Source organism: Myodes glareolus, chromosome 9 (genome assembly GCF_982192425.1).
Source record: "Myodes glareolus chromosome 9, mMyoGla1.1, whole genome shotgun sequence".
Classification (NCBI taxonomy): domain Eukaryota; kingdom Metazoa; phylum Chordata; class Mammalia; order Rodentia; family Cricetidae; genus Myodes; species Myodes glareolus.
This window is the reverse complement of record NC_142034.1, coordinates 70,212,064-70,226,690: the sequence shown is the minus strand read 5'-3', so window position 1 is coordinate 70,226,690 and position 14,627 is coordinate 70,212,064. Positions and strand designations below refer to the sequence as shown.

Genomic DNA, 14,627 nt, shown 5'->3' with positions numbered 1-14,627 from the left:
ACTGTGGACTCACGGGGAAGCCAAACTGGCCTTAACCACTCTGTGCAGAGGGGCAGCATGCATGGGGCTGGAAAACTGCTCGACTGTCTTCTTGAAAGCCATGGCAGGTGCCAGGCAGGTCTGAGAAAGCAAGCAGGCCTTTGGCCTGGAATCCTCCCGCTGGACCACATACTTGGACTTCCTTGGACTTAGGCTAAGCCTGTGTTGCGTCTCTTACATTCATCCTCTTGTCAGCATGTCAGTCACACTTGTCCTCGATATCACAGCATGCAGAATGTCTGGTCGTCAGCCTCGATGGTGGGGAAATGTGAAGATTATAACCTGACACCGACTTTTGGCAGGATCTCCCAGGGAGAGGTCCTTCTAGCCTGTGGTGGGACTGTCCTGGAATCAGTCAGGCCAGAGGAGAACAGAATCCGTCGGCACGTTCTGGAGCCAGGTTGTACACGGTCACTGTGAAAATACCGGCTGTGCTCTGGGAGACACCTCAGCATTTTTGCTATAGTAGCCTTGGAATCACACGACCTCTCTTCAGCCTTGGTTTCCATAGATAGTAAATGAATAATACAATTGTTCATCAGCTTCTGAGTGGGAACCAAGAAATAGACAGTTACTATCACTGAGACGTTGACCTGGGTGGCAGAGCCTCTCACTATCTGTATCAGCAACCCAGACAGCTATAGGAAAACCGGCAGCTTGGTTCTGCAAACCAACTGCTCGTAGCTCTGTCTAGGATGATTTTTGTTCTCCACATGAGCAATCGGAAAACTTTCTGCATCCTGTTTAAAGGGCATGCTGCTGGAGGTGTAGATTTGTCCTGAATCTGCGCAGCAGACAGAGCCTTCCCAAAGGCTCTCCCTCACACTTCCCACGGGAGCCTTTGTCCTCAGCTTCTAGACTCTGACCAGCATTCGCTTCTCCTTCAGCCTTTGGGCAATGTGTAGAGATGACTTGTGGAAATAATCTGAACATTTCTGGCGATATTTTAAGAGTCCTATAGGTCATTTATAAAGTGACATTTGAATCTGCAAGAATATTTGTGCTTCTAAAAGGTCTGAACTTTGGCATTATGCTGGAGAAGAAAAGGACTCAGAATGGAAGAACTGCCAATGCCGTCAGCGTCCGGCCTCAGCTGAGAGGGCTGTGGGGATTTCTTCCCTGAGCTTATGCTGGTCTTGCACATGCCAGCCAGCCCCTTCGACACACAACTTCGGCACCAGGACCCATTTTGTGACAGTTCTGTCTGTGACTGGTATCTGGAGAATGATCCTTAGAAACTTCCAGAATCTGAAGGTGAAAACTGCCAGGTGACTCTTGGAGTACTTTAAGCACCCTGGGATTCTGTAGGATGTGAATCTTGAGGGTCAGTGGGGAGAAATAACATAGGCTCAGGCCTGACAGAGCTCTGGAATAGAGAGCCAGGCACAGGTAAGGCAGATGAATCCTGTGGGTCTTTCTCTTTTCAGAAGGAAGACATTTTGACATCTACCTATTAGGAAAAAAAGTAATCACTTTTCAAATAGCACAAGCTTCTATGTCCCCCAGAACCAAATCTGATGTTGGCATCGTGGGTGAAAACACCAGCGTACAGGCTGAGGCCTCACTCATTACACGTCCTAAGCACAGGGACGCCTCCATCACTTGAATTGAAAGATGAGGCTCTGACTGATGCCAAGTGGGTCACCTGCAAGATGAGCAAGCAGGCCTCAGGGGATATAATTATGAAAAAGAATTTATTTTTATCTCCGTTACTAAATTCCACGTGATCAAAGAGGGAAGTTCTCTCTCTCTCTCTCTCTCTCTCTCTCTCTCTCTCTCTCTCTCTCTCTCTGACCCTGGATAAATGTCTTCCTGGTCACTATTGGTTAATAAAGTATCCCATGGTCTCTGCAAGTCACAGAGGCTTAATTCAAAAACACAGCGGCAGTTTGAGCTGTGACTTTGGCATGGGAACCCAGTCCCCCATCCTTCTTCCCTCTCTGCTTCTCCTGCTTCCCAACTTTGCTAGTGGGGGGTCCACCTTCTTCCACCAGGTTTGACCCAGGGGATCAAGAAAGAGGAAGTGGGTTGTGGAAGCTGGGAGACAGTTGAGGGAAAACGTTGAAACCCACGCTTTCATTGACGGATACTGTTCTGAGTTCTGATGTAGGCAGTACCTCTCCAGGGCTGAGCCCTCCTCCACCACAGCTCCTAACTCTGTCTGCACCAGTTCTCTCCTTGGTGTTATGGGGAGGGAGCAGTTCTCATTGATTGACAGGATACCTGGTAGAACAGCCTGATGAACAGGTTCCTTCTCAAACAGCACCCTCTCAGGCTGACTCCTGACTCTAGACTGCCTCCTGCCTGTGGGGTTCTTTACTTGTTTGTAATTACTGGGGCCTCTTCTGACTTCTCATTGGGTTCCCTAGGTTCTATTAGCATCTATATGAGCTCAGGTTTCAGATTAGAATGGAGAGAGATGACTCAGTGTAACCCTCTCCAAAGAAAGCCCCCTCACAAATTCTGTTTCTTTCTCTCCATTTTTTCCCCTTTTGAGGCAAAATTCACATAGCGTGTAAAAGTAGAAGCCTCTTTTCAAGGCAGAGTTTCAGTCTATAGTCCAGGCCTTAACTCACAGAAAGTCTTCTGTCTCAGCCTTCGGAGAACTGAGATTACAGACATAAGCCCCCATGTCTAGCTTAAATTAGCCATTTAAAAATTGTTGTTAGATCTATTAACACATGTTTATTTATTTTGTGTAGGGGTTAGGTGGGTACACCCCATGTCACAGTGTGCCATGCTACAGTACATATGTGGAGGTCAAAGGGTAACTTTCCAGCTCCTAATCAGCGCTCCTTCTTGCCTTCTGTCTTCAGGGAACCCCAAAGGTGCCATGCTGACCCATGGGAATGTGGTGGCTGACTTCTCAGGCTTCCTGAAAGTGACCGAGGTGAATAAAGAAACCCCCCCGTGCAGCCGTTCCTGGAGGGGACACTTCAGTTGGACTGGCAGGGTGTCCAGGCTTTTGATGTTACCATGAGACACCCTTGTCTTCAGGGCCCAGGGTTGGATGTGCTCAGAGTTGTGTTTTCTTGCTGTCATTCTTTTAGGGTTTGGACAGCCGCTTGCAGGCAGGAGTTTCTGTCCTCATCGGACACCTTTTACAACCACTTTTTAATCCCTAACACTGTTTTTTCGGGGTGGGGGATTGGGGTCTCACTATATATTCCAGGCTGGCCTCAAATATCTGATCCTCCTGCCTCAGTTTCCCAGATGCTGGGATTACAGGCACAAGCCATCAGACCAGCTTTCAACCCCAATGCCTAAATGACCCTCCCCCCAACCTTCACTTAATATCTAAAATCTCCAGGAGCCCAGGGTGGGGGTGGGAAGCATGAAAACCTGCTTTTTGGTTTTTGGTTTTGTTTGTTTTTTTTTTTCACTTCAAAAATGAGCTCCCTGAGCTCCCATGTGCGCCTTCGCTTTGAGAGTAAGCCTCAACGACTTGCTTCTCATGCAGGCCAGGTTTAATTTGGTGATTTTGTGTTTAAGGACTACTAGAGTCCAAGAAACAGCGACAGCAGCTAATTGTAAGGCTGTGCTCAAAAGGTAGCTGTAAAGTCCACACGGCTTGCTTTCTTGGTCTGACAAAAGCACCTTAGTGTTTATAACCAGCTCAGACAGGAGACGCTGTCCCGAGTGCAGTGCGGTGAGTATGTGCCACAGCTTCCTTCAGGAGAAAGGACAGCAGGCCCTTTGTCCACCATGGAAACAATCTCTCTCTCTTCGAGTGTGTGCCACAGGGTACTGGGACCCTAGACTCCAAACCCTGAGATGCGTTGGTGGGAAACCGAGGCATGGTTGCTGGTTGAGATCAGGTTCTAAGCCATGATTCAGGATCCCAAAGTTTGTCCACATTGGTTCAGAAGGCAAAGGGAGTAAAGACTTCTATGGCAAGACAAAGAGCAGTTAGGACCCACTAAGGAAACTTCCCCCCTGTGCAGGCCAGAACAGTCTGTGTCTCTGGGATAAGTCCCATCTGGAGACAGCTGTGAGCTGGTGCCCAGCTGGTGCAGTCTCCTTTAAGGAAGCCCTGCTTCCTAGCTGTGACTCGGGAGTCTGTGTCTGGCCACCTGTTTGTGGCTTGGCCTCTTCTCCTCTGTCACCGCCCCAAATTCAGCCCAGCTGGCACAGATGAGACGAAGGACTCTCTGAGCCATTTTCTCTACAAGAAAGGCCTAGAAAATGCCATGGAGTCAAAACCGGTCTCTGCTCGGTGGCCCAGGGAGACTGTGGCAGATGTTTCGGGAAGGTTGGGGATGAGACAGTCAGGCTGGCTGGCGCCACCACCAGCAGACAGACTGCGAGCAAGGTGCAGGCCGTCCTGAGAGGAGACTTCCCTGCGGAGCCTGGCTCTGCTGGTTTATGTGTGCTTCATGTGGCTCTTTGCTTCTGCAGATAACCTACACCCACTGGCGCTGCGACCTAACACTTCGCTTCCTATGCTGCCTCTCTCTCCCTCTTTCTCTCTCTCTCTCTCTCCCTCCTCCCTCCCTCCCCTCTCTCCCTCCCCTTTCTCTCTCTTTTCCCTCCACCTTTCCTCCCCACCCCCCCATCATTCTTCCCTCTCATCTCACCTCTCTCTGTCCTCCCTCTCCCCCTCCCCCCTCTCCCTGTCCACCCCTCCCCCAGGACCATTTTTCTCTTTATTGTTTTATGACTCTCTCGTTGTCTTCCTGTCAGTGTTTCTTTCCTTTCTGTCTCCCATGCCCATCACCTGCAGAAAGTGATCTTTCCGAGACAGGACGATGTGCTCATCTCCTTCCTGCCTCTGGCTCACATGTTTGAGAGAGTGATCCAGGTAAGACTTCTGCCTGCCTGACCGGGACTTGCCTGGGCTCCTTGTGCTTTCTTGCAGAGTCAGTGGGCTCCCACTTGTGCGGATGTGCACTTTTCCTATTTGCCTTTAGCACACATGTTTGAGCGAATGGTGCAGGTAAGGCCTGGCGTCAGGGAGGCACCCTCTATGCCTAGAACCTTCGCTTAGAGCAGGGCATCACTTGTCACTGCCAGTGTGAAGTAGGACTCAATACTCCATCCTTAGACCATAGGACAAGGGGCCTTGGCCTCTCCACCTGTCCTTCCTAGGAGCGGCTCCTCGGGAAACACCCAGACATACCTCAGCTGGTCGAGGGCCTGGCTGGTGGTGTTCGCTGCAAAAGCATTTTACAGATTTACAGAAGTGCTCTGTGACAGGCAACACGCTTCTGTTCCATGACGCGAAAGCTCCTAAAAGAGACAATAAAGCAGTAAAATTGGGGCTGAAGACCAGGACTGTGTAAGAATGGCCCTGAGACAGGCCTGGTGAGAGCAGAGCGAGCAAAGGCAGGAATCCATCTAGGAAGGTGGAGTCAGAGACTTCCCCTTGCACATGTCACTCAAAGAAGCAGACTGTGAATAAAATACATCTTTCAAGTATATTTCTACTTCACCTAGAGGGGATATCTGCTATCGTGGGGCTTGCTGCCCCCCTCTCTGGGCCTGGATTAGACTGCCAGCCTTTCTAATGTCAACTCGTTTTATCCAGCTGAACCAGTGGCTTTACCTGTCCAAGCTTGGCATTCCTCTCCCACAAATGATTGCACAGGGAATGCTGCCTTTCTTCAAAGGCTGTCCTGTGTGTTACAGAACAGAGCACATGTAAGGGTCCCGTGTGTGCTTCTGGTCCCATAGGAACCAGCCAGGAGCCCCTGATCTCCCGCCAACGCTAGTGCCCAAGGAGAGAGATGTCCCTGGGAAATCTACAACCCTCTAGGGACCTGGAGCAGACCCATTTATAGAGTGCGGATAACAGAACATTTCACAGAGCTGGGTCTCCAGGGTGGGAGCAGGGTGGGTGTGAAAGGGCAGGCACCACCAAGAGTGGCTCCTTCAGCAATTGTCACCCGGCCTTCTCTCCAGGTCTGGCTGGGACTTAGTGCAAAGGTTGTCCTATGGCGGCAGCCAGGGCTGGGTGGGGTCTTAGGTGCTCTTCACAGAGAGCCAGACTTTCAATAGCTCTGGACTGCAGCCAGGAGCACCCACCCAAAATAATCCCACACTCTTGTCCTCTCCCTTCAGTCTGTTGTCTACTGCCATGGAGGCCGCGTGGGCTTCTTCCAGGGAGATATTCGCCTCCTCTCAGATGACATGAAGGCTCTCCGCCCCACCATCTTCCCTGTGGTCCCAAGGCTGCTGAATCGGATGTATGACAAGGTGAGTCCCACAGACTAGAAGGCTTTGTATTAGCTGATGTGGACAGAATCTGGGGTCCCAGGGAGGCTTTTTTTCCCTCTGACCCAGGTCTAAAAGGAGGCCTTTTGTCCTATGTCCCTTGTCCCTTCCCTGCACTTCCTTCTCTGGTTTTCTTCAGCCTCCAAAACTCTGGTTAAAAAGACCCCGCTTCCCTCCCCCTCTCTCCTCCCCTCCCCTCCCTTTCCCATCTCCAAAATGTTCCTGGCCCTTGATAGTGCTAACCTTCAGCTTCGTGCCACAAATCCAGTGACCTCTCACGAGGGTACACTGCAGTACAGCTCCTCTGCTGGCTAGTCTGGGTCTGCTGCCTGGAAGATGTGTTTAAAAGCAAGAGCGTCAGGCCCTGAGAGCTGACTCCTGCTTGTGCTCCTCAGATCTTCCACCAGGCAGACACTTCATTAAAGCGCTGGCTCCTGGAGTTTGCAGCAAAGCGAAAGCAGGCGGAGGTCCAGAGTGGAATCATCAGAAACAATAGCATCTGGGATGACCTCTTCTTTAATAAGATTCAGGTAAAGGAACGAGCCCGTGAGTCTAGCGTGACACGGTGCCCGGCGGGCGACCTCATAGGAGAAGTGGAGAAGATTGTGTCAGTGACCTGTGATACCGTGAAGAAGTGACTCTTGTACTCGTGAAGTCAAAGCTTAAGCTGCCGCCGGAATTTTAAAAACTATGATTTTTTTTCTTAATTTTTGGAGATGTGTTGTATTTGCTAAAAATCAACCAGTGGAAGGACCCCTGGGTTGGCTGTGCTCCAGTGGATGGCCTCATGCCCTTGCATATGTGGGCAGCACAAGCTGGACTCCATAGGATGTTAAACAAACCAAAATAGAGGACAGGGAGTTGGGAGAGGTAAGGGAGTTAGGGATGGACCCGGTGGAGTTAACAGGAGGAGTGAGGAGTGAATGTGGCATGAGATTCTCAAATGATTAATTTAAAATATTACATGCATACATACCACATATATATACATATTTAAAAGGCCCTTAGAAAGGCCTTAAAAGGCCTCCACCTTGCCTGGGTGGTCAGGTCAGTACTCCACTATGACACTCCTGGGACCCAAAGGCCCGGACTTCCTCTTGCCATTCCCAGTAAACTGTCTGTGGTGGGTTTTCAGTAGCACTCCTCACCAGATGACTAGGGGTCCCCTTTCCCTCTTCTGGTGTCCTGTCCCTTCAGCTTCTCCCAAATCAGGCCAGTCCAGATGTGCCCCTTACCGTATTGCCACCGCAGTCTCCAAGGAATCTAGTTCATTTGTAGTACTGGTTCACTCTTCTCCTTGCTATTCTATTTTTAGCCACAAAAATTAATATTTAAACTCTCTTGGATCAACTTACAGAAACAAAGTGTTTCAAGCATCCTTTGTCCTCTGCAGAACATAGTAAATAAAGCATGCTATTGATTTATGCATGAGAAAAAGGCAATGCCATTAAAATGGAAGTTGGAGAAAATTGTCCTAAGTAATTGTTTTGGAGACCTGCAAATAATGAGAGAGTGTGGAAGGAGATGATTCCTTTAAGGAGGGAGAAGCGTGGTATTTAAAAAATGCCACATAGAATAATGGCACTTAATCTCAAACATATAGAATATATTGCGGCTTAAGTGGTAGACTGATCAGATTTACTATGTGGAAGGGAGGAGCTTCCTGAGCAGGTAGCTTTATTTCCTCAGTATGTAGCTTCCTTTCCAATCTGAGCCCCAGAATCCAGGGGCCAGCTGTTGAAAGTTGGCCTTGAATGAGGACCATCTCAGGTGTCACAAGCATTGGCAGCTTCTCTCTTCTCACAGGCCAGTCTCGGTGGGCACGTGAGGATGATTGTTACGGGAGCAGCCCCCGCATCACCAACAGTCCTCGGATTCCTACGAGCAGCCCTGGGGTGCCAGGTATTACCATCCAGGGCCTCCCTCAAGAGTGGTGGGATGTGTGTCAGGCAAAACAGCTATTATACTCTCTAGTTACAGAGGAAGATCCTGGGGAGCCAAGCCGTTCATTGTGTGGGTAAGAAAAGTTCACAGCCATAGAGTAGAATGGCATTGCCACCTTTTGGGAAGCCCCAGGTATATCCTTGCCAGGAGTCCTTTACCTGGGACCTTGGAAGTTTTAGCAAAAGGAAAAGGAATCAGATGAATTATAAATGCATCCTTAGGGGCTGAAGAGATGTCTCAATGGCTCAGAACACTTAAGCTTTTCCAGAGGACCTGAGTTTGGTTTCCAATAACCATATGGTGGTTCACAACTGTCTGTTACTCCAGTTTCAGGGAATCCAGTGTCCTCTTCTGTCCTCCACTGTCACTGCACACACATGGTACATATGCTCTCACACACATACACATAATATAAATATTTTTTAAAAAATAAAAATATAAATACATACTTGGTGTGCTGGAGACTCTACCACACTGTCCTGCCTTTCTGTACTCTACAGCCTTCAAAACATCTCCTATCTCTAAGCAAGAGCATCAGGGAGGGAGAGCCCATACCTGTGCTGTTGTTTGATCATCTCTAAGAAAAACCAAAAAACAAACAAGCAAAACCATTGCTTCATTTATCCATTCAGTTAAAATCTGTCGCGTTCCTGCAGAGGCAAGGCATTGCGTCATGACTGCAGCAAGGCTTCAAGGAAAGTTAAACATGTCTGCTTCTCAAGTACAATGCTTAGATTTTATGTTTTATATGCCTTGAACTCTGGAGAAGAATGTCAAAGATAAAATCAGACCTGTAGGAAGTCTAGAATATTTGTCCTGAGTATGCATTATCTAAGTGAAAACAGAGCCTATGGTTGAAATTTGGCCAGAAACCTTTATTCCAAACCATACATGGCAAAAAGCAGCAGCACAGCCTGCTGCATTCAGTTCCACTGGAGTCAGCTGCCCAGGGCACTGTGCCTTCCCCCATCCTCAGCTGGAAGCAGCAGACAGTCACTGGGAGGCAAGCTGGCTGAGAAGGGCCATCAGGCAGCTCTGGAACAGTTTGGCCACATCATGGTTTCTGTGTTTTGCTTGAAGGTCTATGAAGGTTATGGGCAAACTGAATGTACAGCTGGGTGTACCTTCACAACACCAGGAGACTGGACTTCAGGTAGGACAGCTTGCACGAGCCGGGCAGGGGGGAAATGAAACAACAGTCCACAGTCCACTCCAAATAAAAACTCCCAGTCCATCAAATCTGCACAGATGCTTAGGGCAGGAAAGCAAAAGAAACAAAGAAAATAATGATTGACAGTGCTTAGGTCTGGGCTGCGATGCTATAGACCTGACATTTTCTTCATTGCAACGTTCTCACCTTCCTTTTTATATTTCCCCTATTTTAAAATTTTTATTTATAATTTAAAATTGCATTGATTTGCTTACTTCATCTACGTGTGTGCGTGTGCTCGTGCATGCCCTGGCACACATGTGGAAGTCAGAGGACAACTTTCATGAGTTTGTTTTATTCTTTCACCATGTGGATTTCTGGATCAAACTCAGCTTTGTCAGGCTTGGCAGCAAGCATCTTCTCCCACTGATCTAGCTCAAGAACAGTCCTGGTTTTTGTCTAAAAAAAATTTTGCAAATTTAGATCACAAGATATAACTCTATGTGATTAATGCCATTGAGTTTTATAGATTCTAGATAAGCACACTGCCTTGCTTACGGTTATTTTAGAACTGCTTAATAGAATGAAAGAAGCAGGCTATGAGATGAATGTGACTTAGACAACTATCTCTTTCAAAAAATGTATGTGTATGAGTGTTTTGTCTGCATGTACATATGTGCAAAATGAGTGTGTCTGGTACCTGTAGGGGCCAGTAGAGAATGTTGGACCCCCTGGAACTAGGGTTGTGAGCCACTCTGTGGGGTCTAGGAATCAAGTCCCAGTCCTTTCGGGAGAACAGCAAGTAGTTGACTGCTGAGCCATCTCTCCAGTTCCTCCGAGGACTATTTCTTAAAGAATGGGCTCCTGTGATGTATCCAGAGGGTGGCGGCAATCTCAAAAGGAGGTCCATGCACACTCTCACTGTGAGGAGAGTCCTCCTAAGCAGACACAAGTCGGTCTGCAGAAGTCAGCTCATAAGTCATCCATCACCAGGTTCAGACGAGGCACTGAGCACTCAACAAGAGAATTCTTTAGGACTGTTCCCCTTGGGGCCACTGTTTGTGCTTACGTTTGCTCAAATAAAAACTGGGAAACTTAAAATGATGTGCATGCAAAAAAATTGCTAGTTAATGCAATAGTATTTCACAGCATCTTGAAACATGATAGGTAGACTCAAAATGGAAACTGCATTTGGCTGAGCCAGATAGGGAGTGTTGTTTGTTTGAACCCTGTCTCATTACACTCAATCTGGGTAAAGACTGATTCCTATATAAATTCTTTGGTCACATTCTTACTTCCAGGCATTTTTCAGGAGTCATCTTTGGAAGTATTTAAAAGTATTCAAATTTATTGTTAATTATGTGTCTGTGGGAGGCAGAGTATGTGCTTGTGAGTGTACTTGCCCATGGGGTCCAGAAGGGGGGATCAGATCCCCTGGAGCAAAAGTTTCAGGTGGTCATGAGCTGCCCAACATAGAATCTGGAAACCAAATTCTTCTTCTCTGTAGGAGCAGCAAACCCTCTCACCTGCCAAGCTAGCTCTCCAGCACATAGCTTCCCTCCCCCCACATTGTTTCCACCATTCCACAAATTCCATTCCTTTTGGGCATGTTCATTCTTACCTTTTAAAAAAGTACATTTGTTTATTTTTATTTATTTGTGTGGGAGAACATATACATCTCACGGTGCATATGTGGATGCCAGAAGAAAGTTTACGAAAGTCCATTCTCTCTGCTTCTGGGAATTGAACTTGGGTCATCAGGCTTAGTGGCAGGCCCCTATCCCCACTTTGACCCCTCTTAGGTTGGATGCCATCCTTAGCATTTTCCCATGTAAAACTGTTGACTTTTTTTTTTTTTTGGTTTTTTCAACAGGGTTTCTCTGTAGCTTTAGAGCCTGTCCTGGAGCTAGCTCTTGTAGACCAGGCTGGCCTTGAACTTACAGAGATCTGCCTGCATCTGCCTCTGAATGCTGGGATTAAAGGTGTGCACCACCACCACCTGGCTCAAAGTGTTGACTTTTTATTCATTCTTACTAGAAAATCTGGCATACTGGATGTGGAAAGACTGTCTCTCTGTATAGTAGTATCATACCAGGTTTGGTAATGTGTCTTCTAAGAAAGAAATCCATGTGCCACAGCCTTCTTTTCCATAACCAGGGCACACCGGATTTCAGGACCTTGGCCAGCACCTGTTTAACCATCTTTTGGCTGGCCAAAGAGTAAAGACCACAAAGGCTAGTGACTGACTAGATAGGATATTGTGAATGAAGTTTGTAAGACCAACAAAATTGAATTCCCCCCCCCCACACACCCCGGGATGAGTAACTTCATCCTTGGGGTTTTTTGTTTTGGTCCTTGCTTACCTAAGTGTAGTGTTTAGTCAGACAGCAGCATCAATATTGTCTATCCTGTGAGAAATACAGACTCTCATGCCTCATCCCAGACCTGAGTCCAAATCTGCAGTATAACAGGAGTTCTAGATGGTTATCTATGCACCAATCAACAGCCTTACTAGTGGAAAAGAAATGATGACTATATTTGATGACCCACGAGCAAGATGTATGATCTGATAATGGGGAAACATTAAAGTCTCATGGAGTACCTGCTGGCCTCAGTCTCCTGATACTCCTTCTAGATAGTGTGTACCACTATGCCTAGCTGGAAAAAATGTTTTAATATAGACATCATTGTAAAACCTCCTAACCATGTAGATAGTGAACTTGAGACTCCCACCTTTTTCAGGCTCCCCATGTAGGTTTGTGATAGGTAAATTATGCCTGTCTTACTCTCTAAGGACCAAATTTAAGAGCCAGTGAGATGGTTCAGCCAGTGAATGCATGCGCTGCCCTGCCCGATAATCCCCAGGATCCACTTACTGGAAAGAGAGAACTGACTCCTCCAAGCTATCCTCTGACCTCCACACATGTGCTGTGGCATACTGCACACACACACGCACACACACACACACACACACACTATACTAATAGTATAGTATAATCCTATAATAGTATAGCGGGAAAATTAAGAACCAAATGTAAACCTGGCATGGTGGTACCCTCCCATAATTCTAAATCTGGTAAGATTGCCATAGGATCACAAGTGTGGGACCAGCCTGGGCACTATAGTGAATTCCAAAACAACTTGGGATACAGAGAACCCTGACTCAAAAACAATCCTGTGTAATAAAAAAAATCAAATGTAAAGGGAAAATCGACCTCTGCTTTCTCTGGGATTTAGTTTTGTCCTTAGTTCCTAACTTTACACCTGAGCAGCACCTGTGTAAAGGTGTGTTACACAGATCCTACAGCTCCCTACTTTAACCTGCTTGGTGTTTTGTTTCCATTTTTGCTTTGTCTTTGTTTTGTTTTGGTAGAGGCAAGGTCTCATGTAGCTGAGGCTAGCCTCAAATTTTCACCATGCAGCCAAGGATGGTGATACTCTCCCTCCACCTCCCAAGTTGTGGAATTGTAGGCATGCCCCAGCTCGCCAGGATGCTTGGGGATCTCATGGGGTGTTGAGCGCCATCAACACTGAAATACTGACAGGTGTCATTTTGTTCTGGTGTCCTAGGGCACGTGGGGGCACCTCTGCCCTGCAATCATATCAAGCTGGTCGATGCAGAGGAACTCAACTACTGGACCAGCAAAGGAGAGGGAGAGGTGAGCTTAAGATGTCTTGTCTTGCATCTGTGGGTGTCACATGTAGCCAGTGGACAGCAAAAACAGTGTAGATGGAGCCATTTTCTCCTTACCTACAAGTGAAGTCATTTAAAGTTATTCTTGTACTTAATTCAACCAAAGTTGGACTAAATCAAGATTTTTTTTTAAATTTCTGACCTTGAAAAGAAGTTTCCCTCCCCCACATACACACCCGGCTGTGGCATGAGTTACTTGTCTCCTCAGAAACATGGCCATATTCAAATAGGCCAAGTGAAGTGGGCTGAGCTGGGCTGTTCTCGCTCACACATAGGGAGTGGGTGGAGAAACAGTTTGTTTGCCAGTAAAGCAGGGGACCTGAGCAGCTCTGGTAGGATTGCCCAGTCATTGGTATCTGTGGTGAGTGTCATAAAACACCATGAGCCTACGGTTGTTGACTAAGATTTCTGTCCTGCCCAGTCCCTCAGCCATTCAGTCCCAAAGAAACACAGAGAGGCCTACTAAGGCTTTCTTATTAACTAATTCTTACATCTTACATTAACCCATTATTCTTGTCTGTGCTAGCCACGTGGCTTGGTACGTTTCATCAGTGAGGCATTTTCATCTTGCTTCTTTTCTGTCTGGATGACGACTACAGACTGAGCTTTCCTCTTCCCAGAATTCTCCTGTTCTGATTGTCCCACCTATATTTCCTGCCTGGCTACTGGCCAATCAGCATTTTATTAAAATACAAGTGACAAATCTTTACAGAGTGCAAGGCTATTGTCCCACAGTATAGATTCATGGACTCCTGAGAGAGAAGAGGTAGCAAATGAAGAAAGGGTAGCCGTGGCAGGGGTGACATTGCTTCAGAGAAGGCAAGGGGTGGGTCAGAGGACAGAGATAGCAGAAGGATACTCCACATCCTCTGGTCTGTCACAGTCTCCACAGTGGCCTTCCAATAGATGGAGAGCCACTATTGATCTTGTGCCTGGTGACAGGCAGTGTTGGACCCCTTACGTCATGAGTGAGCTAAGCCATGGTATTTGCCCCCACAGATATGTGTGAAGGGACCAAATGTGTTCAAAGGCTACTTGAAAGATGAGGACAGGACAAAGGAGGCCCTGGACAGTGACGGCTGGCTTCACACTGGAGACATTGGGAAGTGGCTGCCGGTATGTACGTTTGGAGGCTGGTGTCCTGCATGTCAACGATGAGTGGGTATGAGATCCAGGTCACCGAGGGGGTACCTTTCCATATGCACCCCACACTTGTCCCAGGTTTCCTGCTCCTGTTGCCCCAATAAAAGTGGGAGTGGCCTGTGTGGAGGGCAGAACTTGGGCCTTAAAATCAACTTCCTGGATTTCAGGGAAGGGTTTGTGAGTGTATGGAGCCTTGTGGATAAGTAGAAGGAAGTGCATTTCTTGAGCAGATCTGAGAAAGACAGCATGTTAGCTAGAGTTTCATTACTGTGAAGAGACACCACGATCATGACAAGTCTTATGTTTCAGTGGGGCTGGCTTATAGGTCAGAGGTTTAGTACACTAGTGTCGGTAGACCTGGTGCTGGAGAGGTTACTGAGAATTCTATACCCAGACTGGCAGGCAGCAGGAAAGGAGTGTGCCACTGGGCCTGGAATGGGCTTC

The 14,627-nt window shown here is 47.4% G+C and overlaps 1 protein-coding gene across 5 annotated transcripts in view; it reads left to right on the top strand.

Annotated features, from left to right (window-relative positions):
- Positions 1 to 14,627, top strand: part of Acsl6 (acyl-CoA synthetase long chain family member 6) — a 60,564-nt gene that overhangs the window by 27,417 nt on the left and 18,520 nt on the right. For 3 of the 5 annotated variants that reach the window (XM_048437690.3, XM_048437689.3, XM_048437687.3), the window contains exons 10-17: positions 2,856 to 2,929; positions 4,763 to 4,840; positions 6,100 to 6,234; positions 6,648 to 6,782; positions 8,059 to 8,154; positions 9,277 to 9,349; positions 12,917 to 13,005; positions 14,040 to 14,156. In XM_048437690.3, the coding sequence (XP_048293647.3) occupies positions 2,856 to 2,929; positions 4,763 to 4,840; positions 6,100 to 6,234; positions 6,648 to 6,782; positions 8,059 to 8,154; positions 9,277 to 9,349; positions 12,917 to 13,005; positions 14,040 to 14,156 (797 nt within the window). Of the gene's footprint in view, positions 1 to 2,855; positions 2,930 to 4,762; positions 4,841 to 4,897; positions 4,976 to 6,099; positions 6,235 to 6,647; positions 6,783 to 8,058; positions 8,155 to 9,276; positions 9,350 to 12,916; positions 13,006 to 14,039; positions 14,157 to 14,627 lie in introns of all 5 variants that reach the window. The other 2 variants (XM_048437691.3, XM_085694944.2) reach the window with 2 other exon arrangements.